This window comes from Bombyx mandarina, chromosome 05 (assembly GCF_030267445.1).
Source record: "Bombyx mandarina strain Sakado chromosome 05, ASM3026744v2".
NCBI lineage: Eukaryota > Metazoa > Arthropoda > Insecta > Lepidoptera > Bombycidae > Bombyx > Bombyx mandarina.
Window position 1 is genome coordinate 15,600,426 of NC_143212.1, and position 17,866 is coordinate 15,618,291.

Here is a 17,866-nt window from a genome sequence, read left to right on the forward strand (position 1 = left end):
CGTCTGGTATGAAATATTTACCCTCTACAACGTGAAGGTCATTACCCACTTTGTAGCATAACATCAGTCTCCATTTTATTATATAAGGGCCGTTTCACCATTGATACTGGTCACGTCATTTCGGATCCTCCCGATCCAGTAACGGTGCTTTTAGATACCTCAAACCCCAGCGTTCTTGTCGAACCCATCGCTTGTGAGGAAGTTTTCGGCGAGTAAACTAACCTATAGACACAGCCCACTGAGTTACTCGCCAGATCTTCTCAGTGGGTCACGTTTCCGATCCGGTAGTAGATTCTGCGATACACTGCTCTTGCTAATGACAGTGTTAGCAACGCCCCTAGGTTAGAGCCCCGAGAGCTCACCCACTCACTCAATTACGCTTGGCATAGCCTCTCAAGGCAACCTTAGGTAGGAAAAACAAAAAAAAAACTGGTACTCATGGCTGCTTGGTAGGAACAGAAGTAGTAAATGTGATTCCTCTTTTTACAGCACAACACGTCCTGCCACCAACACCAGCTAATACATTAATATTATAATGATACTAGGTATGTCCCGTGTTCTCATAGTAGACCGGTTACATATTATTTCGATATAGTGATTTGTTTTTGTTTAATTTACAATCACGATTGAATAAATCTGATTTAATCAGTTGTTTGATATGTCCTTTTAATTTCAGTCGTTTTTTTGTAAAGTAAACCAAATTAATCGGTTGATTTTGTTTATGCCTTTCCGATAAGTACACAAAAGTTACGAAAGTAAAATTGTGCTTCAAAAAAGGGAAATTGAGTCTAAAACGGGGATATCGTCTCTCAACTAGATAGAATACGATGGTATCTAGGCCCTGGGTTCCGTCTACTTTCCTATGTCAATTATTATGATGTATTTCTACATATATTTTATTAACTATACCATTTATACCAGTTCATCATTAGCTAATAGAGACTCACTGCTGGATTTAAGCTTCCCCTACATTTGCCGGTACAAGCGTTATAACCAGCTCCCCCAATAAAGAGGACTGCACGATTAGCGTCATGAGCTAGCCACGTACCATCCGGCTTTGGAATGAACTCCACGGTGCTTTCCGAGCGCTATGACATGTCCTTCTTCAAACGAGGCTTGCGGAGAGTACTTAATGGTAGGCAGCGGCTTGGCTCTGCCCCTGGAATTACTGACGTCCATGAGCGACGGTGACCACTTACCATCAAGTGGGCCGTAGGCTCGTCTGCCTACAAAGACAATAAAAAAAACGATAAAATAAAAAATAAGAGGTTCGAACCAAAGCGATTTAACCCAAAGGATTGCCAACCTAAAAAGGCAGTGGGCAGTGCACAATGCTCAAAGTAACGACGACTAATTTTTAAATCCTCATAACTCATAGCACACAAGTTTTACATTTAGTAATTGCGAACTTGTTTCTGTGAAAACGATTATGTCGAATAGATAAATCTTTTCCCGCTACAATCTCGTGATATGGACTGCTTCATTGGTGCCCGTAGGCCGCATCCATTGCGGAGCGCTGAGTGATGCCCCCTGGGGCTCGAGATAACGCTGACTACGATATCTCTGTATTGATCTGTGGGTTGAACATACAAATCATCGCCATACATCACGTTGCTGCGGTACTGTGATTTCTGAACGATTTAAACCTAGAACGAAATGATAATTATTTAAATCATTTCTCGGTGCTTATCCAACGAACATTCGCAAAAAAGCCTAAACCTAAGTTCATATTGCAGAGACGTCCTCCAATACTGAGGTGTGTAGTGAACATCCCAAGCAGATATCAATGTGCTTAGTGCGAGTTTTTTAACGCTCTTTTTTATTTATTGCTTAGATAGTTGGACGAGTTCACAGCCCACCTGGTGTTAAGTAGTTAATGGAGTCCATAGACATCTACAACGTAAATGCCACCAACCAACTTGAGATATAAGTTTTAAGGTCTCAGTATAGTTACAACGGCTGCCCCACCCTTCAAACCGAAACGCATTACTGCTTCACGGCAGAAATAGACGGGGTAGCGGTACCTACCCGAGCGGACTCACAAGAGGCCCTACCATCAGTAAATTGTTTTATTGTTAAGCCTAAGATAATGAAAGTACAAAAATAAAAGATAATTAATTTTCCCTTTAAAATAAACATTAAACACTGATCATATTAAGAACTCCATCAACACTGGGCGCCGGCTTAATATTTAAAAGCTCGTGACTTCACAAATAATATTCCGTTCACATCCTCAATGTTTGCGTATAGCGGCTTACAAAGCTTCCTGAAACTTTCAACTCACTCATCTGAAAACACGTTTTCACGAACCGGGCGTACTCTTTACATTTCTTTCCCCCCTTTTGTACTCAAAGCACGTCGATTCAGCTAAGTGATGTTTGAACAAACGCGAAGTGTAAGTAGGAATTTATTTAAAATGATACATTGTTTGTATGTAACTGCCCAAAACAGATTTATTAAATTATTTATTATTCATTAATATTTAGCAAATATGAACTTTTGCATGTGACTAGGAGATGTATGGAAATTGTAGTGCAAGGTAGAGGGGGAAGAGTTTGACCGAAGAAGACATGGATGGAGTGTGTGAATGACGATATGAGAGAGAGAGGAGTGAGTGTTGAGTTTACCGTTGATAGAAGAGAATGGAAGAGAAAAATCAGCTATGCCGACCCCACCTAGTGGGATAAGGTGATGAAAAAGGATAGAGAAGATCAACTTATGACTCGCCTACGCGTACCATGATCACTGTTGAACACAATATCACATCAGCTTAATTTTTTTATTGCATAGTATACAAGAAAGTGATATGCATACGGCATATTACATTTTCTTTATTACAATGTTATTGCACGATGCTATTTCTCTATCGTGTAAGTCGTTGATAACCAGCTTATGTATTTCTCTATAAAAATCGGTACATACCTGTCTAGTGAATTTAAACACCGGCATAGTAGTATTGCTGGATATCAATATATCGGTATTACTCTTTAGGACATAAGGACCTCAAAAAATAAAGTCGCATTTGCACTAGAGATAGGACTTGCTATGAACTCCTACGGGTAAATCATCATGTCTGTTAGTACAACGAAGCAGTGTATTATAGTTTTAAGGTTGGGAATGTTTTTCTACAAAAGAAAAGTTATCATTAAAATTTCCGTGAGACATCCATCCAATTTAAAACAGCGAAAACCGTATCTTCATGTGAGATCTTACGGCCAAAAGTGATAAAAAGAAACGTTCATATTAAAGAATTTTAATAAGAAACTTCTCCGGCCGCGTTTCAATTCAAACATTGGATTAATCCGGTCTTCTCTTTACGGGTAACAACTTTACCTAACTCGAGAAGTGTATTCTCTCACACTAAGACGCAAACTTTTTAGGCTTTGTAACTTGACACCGGTGGGAATAAAAACCTTTGTAATAAAGAACAGTTCAATAAAAAGTTTTCTTTGAACAAGTCTGTTTTTTACTATTCATAGAAAACTACGGCCAGTCGTAAAACGGTCACAGTTTGCTGGGAGACCTAAAGTTCATGTCCAAATCGACGTGTAGAGTAGACATTAGAGAAGTTCAGCGTTTGGTAATATGATAATTACCAAAGCATGTTGCTGATAACTTTATTTCTGTAATCTGACGAAGCATGTTGCGGATAATAACATGTACTTTTAGGTTAGGAATATTGTGTTATTTTTTTTTATAATTGAATTAATAAAATTTAAAAAAATTACCAAATCGATTGAGGCCAGAGGATTGACTGGGTACTATTGATCTAAAATTCTTGAAGTAGATGTCGTTGTACCATCGCACAGCATAATATCCGAAAACATTTTATATCTACTGACTGGAACCAGCCCCTTCATTGGTAGTAAGTTATAGAGATGCCTCTTACCATACGGCTCCGAAATTAACTCCCATCGATGATGTTTTCTGAGAGATAACTGTTTCTCAGAGTGTTAGCAGAGTCATCTAATTGATAATATTTATTTATATATATTTTATATGTATATTTTTATGTACATATATGTATTTATTTAAGTACGAGTATTTGTATCTATAAGTATTATGTATGTTATAATAATATATACACATATGTTTAGGTAATATCACTACCACACTACACCTACCAAGGTTCATCTCTGCACTGCAATGCTCGGAATTAAATAAAAATAACAATTTTGTTTTAAGTTTTTTTTATACAAAAGTTTGGGTATTTTTTTTTATCGACTGAGGCACAACGAAGTCTGCCGGGTCAGCTAGTAATAAATAAAATACTATGTAATTGCAAATTTTTTTTATTGCCCTTGTAGACAGACGAGCATAACGCCCACCTGATGGTGAGTGGTTACCGTCGCCCATGGACTTCTGCAATGCCAGGGGCAGAGCCAAGCCGCTGCCTACGACCCCAATATCCCCAAATTTAATTTTAATTTACGTCACTTTGCTTCAAACTGTGATTGAGATTTATTATGTTTTTCGAAGCTACGGCCAAACGAATCTTCTCCCAATTAATTATAATTGATTAAATTAAGTGCTCTTAACCACTCGGAAGTACTTCAATTTCAACGTAACAAATAAAGTTTCACTTTTGTAATTGTACACTCTTAAACGACGCTGTTAATTAGATCGACACTCGATACTTTAATTGCGCTTCAAGCCGCTTATAATTTATAAACAATTACAGATAACAATGGAGGTAAGTAATCATTTTACAAAACATTTAAAGATATAATTAAAACTACCTTTACAAAAAATAAGATGCCCGACGTAAACGTATCGAGCGATCCAAATGTGCAAGTAATAATCAAGCCCGTAAAAATTTTGTTAATAGTAATTACTAAGCAATTCAAACGTAAACCTCAAGCCTCAAAGTGGGTGACGGCATACAAGTGATGATGTCTATGGACTCCGGTAAGCATTAACACCAGGGGGTCATGAGTTCGTTCACCCGTTTATGTATAGAAAACGAAATTCAATTGTTACACCACTTAACCTGGAACGTGTATCAACTTAGCAACAGAAAAAGGTAGGATAATCACTCAATAGTGGTGCCTCACAACACCTCTATCTACACTCAGTATTAGGAGACTACTATTTACTCAGTAAATTTACTTTACTTCTAATCACTCTCTATCTTTAAAAATATCTTGACTCTCAGAGGTAAACTATCCAAAGAAAGATCGACTACTGTTTAATCAGTAAATTTACTTTACTTCTAATCACTCTCTATCTTTAAAAATATCTCGACTCTCAGAAGTACCTAAACTACCCAAAGGAAGACTTCGTCCAAACCAGATTTCACGATTAATAATCCAAATAAACATTAACAAAACACCACAAGATTTACTCAAAGAAGAATTGTGGGGCGCTTACAACTACAAAGGTGAGCGTTTGCTTTCTTTTTGTTTGTCGCTAATGACCGGCGGAGAGCCGTGCCGTTGCTTAGCAACCGAACCCGCGGGATTCCTACGGCTATTCAATGCAAATACGCTGTATGAAAAATATTTCGTACGTACTTTAATTCGTAAGGTTGTTTGCGCACATGTCAATATCACCGTGTTATTTTTTTAAGGGATTTTATGACCTGGTAACTAAGACCTTTAAGTCATGTTTTATCGTTTTTTATTTACCTCAAACTTATGGTAATCATTAAATAGTATTAGGACTTTTTGGCGGGAACGCGAGGAGTCAATTTGTGTGATTTGTTTTATTTTGTCTAATTAGTGTTTCTTCAGTTTAAATGTGTAATAACGCTGGTTTATTAACTGTTTAATATCTGTGAAAGTGCACAAATGTGGAAAAATGAAACAAAGCCGCTGAACGTAATTTCTCGGGATCCTCCAAAAAGCCCACTGAAAAGTTTCAGTAAATGACCACCATTTTACTGAGATTATAATTCATCCCATATCATCTCATCTCATTTCATTTCATTTCACAATATCATTATTCAAATAAAAAAAGTTTTCATTAAAATTAAAAAAAGACTTGACAAAGGTCTTAGTTACCAGGTAATAAAATCCCTTAAAAATGCTATTAGCAATTAATTCTAAGTTTATGTTGTGGTATCCTTGGACTTACGTAACTCTTTAACGTCAAGAGAAAAAGTCAATTATAATAACAAACACACTAAGAAATCATAGTAATGTGACGTTAAGAATTCGGTAGCTGAAGGAAGGAGTTCATTCAATAGTTCCCCTCTTTTTTTTTTCAAACTCCAGGAACCGGATATATGGAGTGTGCTCGAATCATAATAGTCGTTTCAGGGACAGCTATTCATACGAAATTGGTTTACTTTCTTGGGGGGAGCCGCGTATTGTAAACTAGCGACCCGCCCTCGCTTCGCTTCGGAAACTGTAATTTATTATTGATTTCTCCACTATTTAATGGATGTTATTATACATATGAATATTTCTCTTCAATCACTCTATCTATTAAAAAAAAGCGCGTGAAAATCCGTCGCGTAGTTTTAAAGATTTAAGCATACATAGGGACAGAGAAAGCGACTTTGTTTATACTATGTAGTGATGAACAAGCAACGTTCGAGGGAGACAAAATTTGCCTTAGAGACATTCGGCGAGTGGAGATTTTTTTCTATTTGTAATGCTAAGGCCAATGCCAATACTAAGCTACATCGCATTAATGGTATGCATTAAGCCGTCGTGGCTTCAAGGAAAAGGTCCCCGACGCACTTGTATCGAATGATAGTCCAAATTCGCGTAGGCATCAATTTTTTTAAAGAAAATCCATGCCTAAAACGGCATTGTGTTAACGAACAACTTTCTTCGATGTAAGAATATCATGTAATCAAATGTCGAACCCATAAAATTTAATAATTTACGTAATTACTGAGATATGCCCTTGTGAGTCCGCGCGTTGGTAGGTGCTACCACTCTGCATATTTTCTGCCGTGAAGTAGTAATGCGTTTCAGTTTGAATGGTGGGGCAGCCGTTGTAACTATATTGAGACCTTAGAACTCATATCTCAAGGTGGGTTGCGGCATTTACGTTATAAATGTCTAAGGGCTCCGGTAACCACTTAACATCAGGTGGCCTGTGAGCTCGTCCACCCGTCTATACAATAAATAAATAAAATAAAAATTGAGGTTGTGATCTCATTTCTCAAAGTTGGTGGCACTGTCCACTCTCAAACTTATTTAAATTGATTTTACTTAATTAATATTTAATTTCCTCTTTAGTACCAGATATTTAGTTCTGGTACGTTTCTGAAAAGAAAAACCTCAGCTATTTTAACGGAACAAAGATTGATCAGTCATCACACGTTAAATCTGTCGATACAGGTGGTACCGAGAGACAGGTGGTGGCGTTCTGCGGGAAATACGAGACGGTGAAGGCAACGGTCGCTACAGCAAAACACATGACGCGCTGTCAATAAGGAGAACAGAGGTAAGAGGTAACAGTGAAACAAACAGAGGTGACATTGTTAATTTATACGAAGGTAAATTAACGTATGAGAGACCTATTTCTCAATGCTCACTGTTGCTTATGGGCAGTAGAATGGTGCAGTTAAATGCAGTTAATCCTACCGATCCATTTCACACCTAATCGTGAAGAATATGATGAAAGAACCTTAGAGTGGGAGCTATTACCAAAACCAAATGGTTAATATTATTGCTGGACGAGTTGGACTCGTTAGCCATGCTATATTAAAAATGACATAATAAGATCTTCCCAAACAATTCTTGAGAACACTCCTGACAGAACATACTGTACACAGACATAATGAGAGTTCCTTCGTTCAGCCAGTGTACCCAAAATAAACATATCCTGAAATTTATTGTTATTAGTTTAGACGACCAAATGACCCCAAATGAACGTTACCAGAATTTTAAGTACCAATATGGGAAAAGCTATCAATATCTCAATGGGACTGAGATATTTACTAATAGAGGTAGAGGGGGAAGAGGCCGACCAAAGAATACATGGATGGAGTGTGTGAATGACGATATGAGAGAGAGAGAGGAGTGAGTGTTGAGATGACGGCTGATAGAAGAGAATGGAAGAAAAAAATTAGCTGTGCCGACCCCACCTAATGGGATAAAGTGGAGAAAAAAAAAGAAGATATTTACTAATAACCTTCAAATGCGTGATTGCTGAATGATGAAAGAAAACACTCTGCCACCAGAACTTTGTTCATTGTTTCAAACCATTTTTTCCCCCACCCTTTTCGCTGATAGCCTTGAGAGGCTATTTCAGCTAACCTTAACACTAGTAGGTGAATTTACGGGCTAAGCCTGAGAGAGTTTGATAACACTAACCCTAGCAAGAGCAGTGCTTCGCAAAATCTACCACCGAATCGGAATCGCGACTCACTGAGAAGATCCGGCGAGAAACTCATTGAGCAAATGAAATAGACTATGATATCATTAGCCAAGCGACTCTAAAGAAAAAATTCAATATTAAAAAAAAATTGAAAAAAAACCCATTGATTTTTAATAAATTTGAATTAAAAATAGTGTAAGAAAAAATGATTTTACTGTAAAAAAGCGTGGGGTGCATGGTATAAGTAGCTATTTATATTTATTTTATGAACAGATATGAGTAGAAGGGTTATTTTGATAATATCCTGAAAAGCACCCCAGTTAGTTTTTTTAAACTATTATTTATTTTCCGTTTTTTTGTTGAATTAAATTTTTTTAAATTTTTTTTAAATATTGAATTTTCATCGGTCCTTAATAAGTATATCCAAATTTCGAGTTAATCCAACGTTTTGAAGAAGGTCAAAATCATGTTCAAAGATTCCGTTACATACATACGTATGTATCGAAGTCTGAAGCTAATAAAAGCGTATTAAAAAAGAGGTTATTAATTTTATATTCGTTTGCAGATTGCGGACGGCGGTCGATGGGCGTGCAGAGCAGCCAACTCCCATGGCCACATCACGTTGCGACTTCATTTGGCTGTCCACGCGCATCTAACGGCTCACGCGCAACCTCACACCCAGGTCAGCACAATTAGATTGATTTTACTAGACCTCCAATGTTGTTCCAGGAATAATTCGGATAGATATTAAAAACGATGGTATAGCAACCATATTCTCTCGTTTAGGGCTTTTGACTTCCGCACCAGTCAAAGCTTTCTCCGTCCATTATTTCACAGATTAAATGAAGAGAGAAGAAAAAAGAAACAAAACTTTACCGAGCCTAACAAGTAGTTCTTTCATGATCTAAAAGTCAATTGTACTCACCTTTAGAGTAAATGTTAAATGTATTACCAGTTGCTAATTACTAAGAGCCCGTTGCTGATATAACATTTTTGACGACATGGGATAAATCAATTATGGACGTTTTCTCAATTACCAGAGTAGGTTGGAAAATAAATAAACTAAGAACATTCACTTTCAGGTGTACAAATATACATCTGAAAGTGAATGTTTGTACACGTGCAATTTTTCCCTTATACTTTTAATTTATATTCATATTAATTGATTTGGTTACAACTGCTTTGGGGAGTGCTCTGAGGAATTGTTTGAGATGATCTCTTCATCTCCTTTTTATCATCGCACCGCCCGCCATCGGAGCAGAGTTCACCCATATTATCTGGAACCGCTGCGTTCATCGACAGTGCGTTTCCATAGGTCTTTTTTGTCATGTACCATCCGGCTATGGAATGAGCTCCCCTCCTCGGTGTTTCCCGAGCGCTATGACATGTCCTTCTTCAAAAGAGGCTTGTGGAGAGTATTAAGCGGTAGGCAGCGGCTTGGCTCTGCCCCTGGCATTGCTGAAGTCCATGGGCGACGGTAACCATTCACCATCAGGTGGGCATCGTCTGTCTACAAGGGCAATAAAAAAAAAGCAACTCATCTTCTTTCTTTACTGTCAATACTTTATGCACTTAGCTATGTGATTACGTCACATAGTTCTTGGAACTCTAACTTAAGAATGGAGGCGTTGAGCAGGGAAGCATGTCAGTCGTTTGATAGATAGCTGTCGGCGACGACAACGTATGTCAGTAACATTCAGGAAGTACCACAAAAGACATTCGTTCTAAAGCGTTCGACATTAATTAATTAACACTATTTAATGAAGTTCTCAATTTCCTTTTCCTCGGTGCGTAATTGAAAAAATACATACATACCCGAACACCGTCAATTTTAGGGGTAATTTAATTCACTTATTGGAACGGTCACAGGAAATTACGATGAATGTGTTCTATAAATGGAGTATATGTAATTTTTTGCTTATTAAATGTTTGATTCAGGTAAACGTTTTCTGGAATGCCATCGCTTTAGCAAATTCTCAATTCGTCATTTGCTCAAAGAGAACTTTTCCTCTTGGTCGCGGTCTTTTTTCACAAGCGAAATTGAAAAATTAATTAGATCGCCGTCCATAAAATATGAATTTCATGTTTGTGTAGCACATTTTTTTTTCGGATATAGCTCACGGCGATAAAACTTTAAGGTTACTATAGTATTACTTAACTATCCCCGGTGACTGCTTACAAGCAAACAAATTTTAATGTTTTTTTTTTATTGCTTAGATAGTGGACGAGCTCAAAGCCCACCTGGTGTTAAGTGAATACTGGAGCCCATAGTCATCTACTATAATACATTTGAGATATAAGTTCTAAGGTATCAGTATAGTTACAACGGCTGCACCGCCCTTCAAACCGAAACGCATTACTATTTCACGGCAGAAATAGGCAGGGTGGTGGTACCTACCCGTGCTGATTCACAAGAAGCCCTATCACTAGTACTTAAGCAAATTATAATTTTGCGGATTTGATTTGATGTTATTCCTTGATCGTGGAAGTCAATCGTGAAAATTTATTAAGTTTTTTTTTTTTTTATTGCTTATATGGGTGGACGAGCTCACAGCCCACCTGGTGTTAAGTGGTTACTGGAGCCCATAGACACATACAACGTAAATGGGCCACCCACCTTGAGATATAAGTTCTAAGGTCTCAGTATAGTTACATCGGCTACCCCACCCTTCAAACCGAAACGCATTACTGCTTCACGGCAGAAATAGGCGGGGTGGTGGTACCTACCCATGCGGACTCACAAGAGGTCCTACCACCAGTGATTACGCAAATTATAATTTTGCGGGTTTTCAGTTTTATTACACGATGTTATTCCTTCACCGTGGAAGTCAATCGTGCACATTTGTTGAGTGCGTATTTCATTAGAAAAATTGGTACCCGATTCGAACATCGGTGCATCGATACACACGAATGCACCGGACGTCTTATCCTTTAGGCCACGACGACTTCAAACACAAGACACGCTTTTCCCACAACAATTATTTTATATTATACAAACAAACTATCATAGTTTAATTAAAATCCAAAATCCTGATGTGGATCTAAATTCAAAGCAAGCATTTAAGCGTCTGTCATTTGGATCAGAGATGTGGGGAGCTGTTTGAAATGAGTGCGAGTGACGTCATCGGTTGGATTTAATGCATCCTGAGGTTTCAGAGCATTGGTCTCAACATTTCAACGATAAATGCATTGAAACTTACTCGTTAACAAAATATTTACGCTTTATATATAGGGGTTAACCTGACCACCTGAATTATAATTAATCCAAGTTTTAACAAGTTTTAATGTTATAAGTGTTAACGTGGTTGATGTCTATTGGCTCCGGTATTCGCTTAAAATCAGATGGACTGTAAGTTCGACCGCCCGTATATAAGCAATAAAAAAAATTACTTCTATTTTTATTATTTAAAAAGTTATATCCAAATATCCTTACCTGAATTATAATTTAATTAATCCAAGTTTTTCTAAGGATAAATGGTCTGATAATGTAATTGGATCAGGCTTTCAGCGAAAGGGCTTTAGTTAAATTTCGCGGAGACTTAGGCAAACTTCATGATTGAATTACATGAAAACATGGTGATTTATACAATACGAATTTTAGTTCAAGTCACGAGAATTAATCTATAGGTACATATTTAGTGACTGACTGAATTCATTCGTGAAATGCCGATTAAATGGATTTCGACGCTCAGAATTATTTAAAAATAGCCTTCCTAACTACAACATTGATTAATTCTACAATCATATTAACAAAATATTTGTTAGTATGTATATTATTTAGTAAAATTTATTTGAAAGAGGTATGGAAATTAAGATGCGGTAGGCAGCGGCTTGACTCTGCCCCTGGCGTTGCTGAAGTCCATGGGCGACGGTAACCAATCACCATCAGGTGGGCCGTATGCTCATCTGCCTATAAGGGCAATAGAAAAAAAACCCAATTTTTTTTTTATTCAGTCACGGATATCAAAGCAATCTTGCATTACAGTTCGAATACGGCAGTCGTAACTGTAAAGCAATTACTACTTTCATGCAATTATTACTATAGATAACATAAAAAAAAAATCGGTCGAAAAAAAAACAGCCCTTATAGACAGAAACAAAAAACATTAAAAATAACAATGCCCAAAGCAATTCCAGACTATTCGACACAAGCTTTTCTATCAACAAGCTTTCTCCAAGGTTGAAGCATTTTTCTGATCTCCTAAAAAATATACACTCTCCACGGACCTCTGTAAATATTGTAGTTGGACCTTCGGAGGAGGGGATCTAAACTGTCTTGCGAGATTAACCTCGCTTTCTCAATTAAATATTTAACTGTTCTGTCCATACGAGAAAATCAGGTTCCCAAAATAAATTAGATATTTCAGTTGAGAATTTACTTGTTTTATTTACTCTCGTGCAAAGTGGTTTATATTTAAGGATACTTTCTTTTTAAATTTGAAGGATATTCTTCTGGATTTAGAATTCATACAGATACAGATGTACTGATACTGATACGGAGACCTTAGAACTTATATCTCAAGGTGGGTGGCGCATTTCCGTTGTAGATGTCCATAGACTCCAGTTACCACTTAACAACCAGGTGGGCTGTGAGCTCGTCGAACTAAACGAAAAAAAAAAAAAAAACAATATGTATTTCATCATCTTTCTTTTGCCCTTCTCCCAGTCACCTGGGGTTGGCGCAACATGCTTTCTCCTTCCATACTCGTCTATCATATACCATTTCTTCGCTCATTCCCATCTTAAACATATCGTCTTTCACGCAATCCATCCATTTCTTCTTAGGTTTACCTCTTCCTCTCCTCGTGTATGTGTTTTGTAATAATTCACTAATATGAAGATTGCGTATACTTTTTTTGCTTAAACGAAGCTCACTGTCTACCTTGTGGTTAATGAGCCTATAAGCATCAACAACGTAATTGCTGCTACCAAGCTTGAGACATGAGTTCTAAGTCTCGGTTTCATAGTACAATGGCTGCTCCATCCTTTAAGACGAAACGCATTACTGCTTCACTGCATAAATAGGTGGAATGGTGGTACCTATCCGTGCGGACTCACAAAACTCCCTATCATCAGTAGGATGCGGACTTACAAAACGCCCTGTTGAACGGTAATTTCCACTGGTGGTAGGACCCTTTGTGAGTCCGCACGGGTAGGTACCACCACCCCGCCTATTTCTGCCGTGAAGCAGTAATGCGTTTCGGTTTGAAGGGTGGGGCAGCCGTTGTAACTATACTGAGACCTTAGAACTTATCTCAGGGTGGGTGGCGCATTTACGTTGTGGATGTCTATGGGCTTCAGGAACCACTTAACACCAGGTGGGCTGTGAGCTCGTCCACCCATATAAGCAATAAAAATAAAATAAAAAATCCTGTAATGACTAACGTGATACAATTAAAAATAGTAACAATTGTAATAAAGAAAGGATGCAAAGTAAAATAATCAGGAGTATAGTCAATAGACGTGTGTAGTCAACGTGCTAATGTGTCAGCGCAGCAGTACATCTGTGATTAATAAAGAAGTGCACATGGGTGATTTCAATACAGTTACTGTGCAAAATACAGCACGGTCCAAAAAAACATTGGTGCCCAAAACGGCGCACAATCGGACGGCGCCATCCAAAACTACCAACAGCATTAACAATAAAAATATAATCTCGTTTCCTCAAATATAATGCTTAATCGAAGCCGCCAAAAAATATTTATTGGCTCGAATATTACGCAATTTCGTTGAACGTTAATACGAATTTGTCCTGCGCCGCGGCGCCGTCATATTAAAACGAATAACAGTGAAATAAAACGGAGAAGCGAAAAGGTCGCGGGAACCCTTCCTGATTGTTTCAGATTGGAAGGGATGAGGCAAACATTTGTAAGGGACTTCGATTGTTAGTGGACGCCCTTTTAGGCGAGCAATTGCAAATCAGATTGTTTGAAACAAGGACGAGATCTAACGAGATGTGCCATTTCATTTTTGATTCGGTCAGTGGACGCTGACTCGTCAATTGAGAAATCGAATAATCCGATATGTTTGGGCAAAAACCGTAAATCTTGATCATTTTTTGAAATTCATATTTCATACTGCCGCAATAAGGTAGACTCAGTGGTGCTCGCAGTATATAAATATTCCATGGGAATGCCATCACCGACTGAAAACCAAAGTATGAGATCAAAGTTTTTGTATCACGGCTACCCAGAGCTCTGGGTCCGAACGCATGACTGCTTCGCGATTATAATGAGCTGATTAGTGCAAAGGATATTATAATACGGAGAACCAAACTATAACACCAAAAAAAATTGATACAGGAACAAAACTGTTTCACAGATTCTCAATCGCTTTTCTTTTCTTTTTAATACAAAAGGCTATTAAATCACAACGTGGTTTAGTTTCGGTTAACTTTGGCCGATATCTGTCAAGCATCAACGCGCCTTGGGAACATGGCGTTACACCAAAATCCTCCTACGCTCTTAATCCAAGAGTTTACGAGACATAGCTTGAAGAGAGTCAGGGGACAATGCCGGGCCATAGTGAACTTGGAATCGTGACGATGGAATAGGTATTAGTAGATTAGTGGACTGGTAATTAGTGGATGAGGTTGAAAATCAGTGTCAATCGATGATGAGGAAGTTGTAGCTTTTTAATGATTTTCAAAGAGATTTTGAACCTAAAGCAACTGAAGTAAAAATCTGAGTTGAAATAAGTTACGGTTTGTGCTAGTACCCCGATGCTATCTCTTCCGAAGATTGTCACTACGAAATATTTGACGTTGCAAATACCGTGCTAATCAAAGCCCATATTCAATAAAGCCCAAATTATCTCACACTGTAGGTGATATTTAAAAAAAACAATAAAAAGACTCGTCTTCTTTTCGTAAAACTATAAATTTCACATAAAGATGTTTTTGTAAAGAGTTCAAACACAATAAACCTTACACACAGAATTGATACGTTTATTTTTGTATAGCAGCTACGAATGGGGAATCGTAAAGTAAAATAAATGTCGCTACATTCGATACCGCGACCGCAAACATTGCGCGCTACGATTGTTACAGGCTCGTACTCAGTTATTGAGGTCGAAACGAATTAACCTCAGAGTATTTGTTTGGAATCGAATAATCTACATGTAGGATCGGGGCAATAAATGAGAACGGAACATTCTTTTTTTTTTTTTCATATTGTTACGCGCTGGGGTTCGGGATAAATAAAAATTCTACCGACGTACAAATCAAAACTCTATTTAACACTTAGAACAATCACAGAACACTTTACAACTCGTAATTCACTTCATTCGCTTCGCTTCAGGTGATCCGTTCGCTGTTTCACTTCGAGTAGTTCCAATTGCTAACTAGCTTCGTGACATCTCTGCAACGCTTTTATAGAATACGATATCCCTAGAACTATCGAGAATATTCCTCACAATTCGAGTATTTTCAATACGCGTTTCCTGCATTCGACAATAGATGGCGTTGTGCTTCTCGAGCATTATTGACTTTACTGGTTCTTTTGATATTCGTCTCTGCTATTCGACGATAGATGGCATTGGTCTTAACGGCGTAATAATATGTAAATCTTTAGTACAAATTATACAATCTTTACTTTAAAGTCTTCATTTAATAATTCTTTTCTCTGACATCGCTGTCACACTTTGTTTCTTCGTGCGGTATTGTCATTTAAAGCTGTGTCCGTACGTGACTCAAAAACTGTCTCCTGTGCCGGTATACCGCGGCCAAGACCTCGGCCTTGAGAGTCCTAGAAAGGGAGCCGGTATGCGTTATCCCCTAATGACTTACATTTAATATACATTACATTACTATAATTACAATTGCACCTGGCAATCACGTACTCATGTAATTTAATACGGCGTTATTTGTCGTTGATTGGTAGTGAAAGGGGAAACGGTCGACCGAAGAAGACATGGGTGGAGTATGTGAATGACGATATGAGAGAGAGGGAGGAGTGGGTCTTGAGATGACGGCTGATAGAAGAGAATGGAATAGAAAAAAAAGCTGTGCCGATCCCACCTAGTAGGATGATGTGGAGAAAAAGAAGAGTTATTTGTCATGTTGTATAAACGCTTGGCTGATGTGCATGAGTGACAATCAATCACCCTCCATCAGATAGGCCGTATGCTCGTCTTCTTACGAAAGCAATAAAATATTTTAGCAAAATATATTAGCATGTTTTCGGTTAATAAATAAGTCCTCGACTGCGCCCCTGTACTGCGACAATATTTACGCTTGTTCTGAAATATTGATATCGTTATTATCGAAACGCGGATAAAATTAAACGTTTGTCCAATGATTAATACGAGATTTAATAAACATAGGCTTATTGTTGTAATTGATTTAATTAGTTACTCAATTAATTTTCAATACTAAAATCTGATGTAGATCTTTTTATTAGACGAAACTATTGTGTATAGCTTTATAGATAACAGGGGTAAAAATATAAAATTGACTATAAATTTACCCAAGTCATTCCTGTAAATTTTCACTTAGTAACTCAATGATTTTAAACATAAGATATTGTAATTATAAAATTTATTTACAATTTGATTTACTTAAAATACAGTCACTTGGACCTCATGTTTCTAGTATAAAAGTGTTCACTTTGAGAGATCAACGCTCTGATTTTATTTGCAATGCCAGCGACAGAGCTAAGCCATTCCCGAAGCTAACAGTAAAATCGGCCAACGTTATGTATATTCCAATTCATGTTTATCCTAATTACAATAGTCCTCTTAATGACGATACTTTTCCTCAACAGGTAGTCAATAGTGGAGGAACAGCCACAATGAATTGCACTTGGGGAGGATGGCCAGCCCCTCGACTTGAGTGGCTTCACAACGGCATTCCTCTTGGCGCTGGAGTTGCGGGTGGCAGGGTCCGGGTCCTCAACAACGGGGAGCAGCTTATTATCTCATCAGTCCATCGAGCTGATAAAGGAGTCTATCAGTGTATTGCCAGAAACGAACTGGATTCCGCACAGGCCAGTGCTGAGCTGAGGCTGGGAGGTTCGTACCAGCAATATGATATTTCCCAGATGTTGACATAAATGTGTTAAAAAACAATTGTTGAATATACTGGTGGTAGGATATATTGTAATTTGACTGGTGGTAGGACCTCTTGTGAGTCCGCGCGGGTAGGAACCATCACCACGCCTATTTCTGCCGTGAAGCAGTAATGCGTTTCAGTTTGAAGGGCGGGGCAGCCGTTGTAACTATACTGAGACCTTTGAACTTATGTCTCAAGGTGGGTGGCACATTTACGTTGTAGATGTCTATGGCCTCTAGTAACCACTTAACACCAGGTGGGCTGTGAGCTCGTCCACCCATCTAAGCAATAAAAAATAAAAAAAAGAACAAATTTTTCTGACAAATAAGGAAATGAGAGCTCACGAGCCGAACCTCAAAAAGTTGTGTACTAGTCTAGTTATTTTTTTGGGTGTCTAGCTTGCTAGAGCTATTGAAACACTAGCGTAGTGAGCACTGGAGTAGTGCTTCACAGAATCTACCGCTATATTGGAATGGCGAGCCACTGAGAGAATCCGACGAGAAACTCCTTAAGCAATCATAGCGAAGTTTGATTTAAGTA

General features: G+C 37.9%; 1 protein-coding gene across 7 annotated transcripts in view; it reads left to right on the forward strand.

Moving 5' to 3' along the window:
* Window positions 1-17,866, forward strand: part of Dscam3 (Down syndrome cell adhesion molecule 3) — a 319,922-nt gene that overhangs the window by 126,600 nt on the left and 175,456 nt on the right. For all 7 annotated transcript variants that reach the window (XR_016323179.1, XR_016323178.1, XM_089727911.1 and 4 more), the window contains exons 8-10: window positions 7,296-7,401; window positions 8,843-8,959; window positions 17,040-17,286. Coding sequence is in view for 5 of the 7 variants with exons in the window: in XM_089727911.1 (XP_089584037.1) it covers window positions 7,296-7,401; window positions 8,843-8,959; window positions 17,040-17,286 (470 nt within the window). In the remaining 2 variants the exon portion in view is untranslated. The remainder of the gene's footprint in view (window positions 1-7,295; window positions 7,402-8,842; window positions 8,960-17,039; window positions 17,287-17,866) is intronic.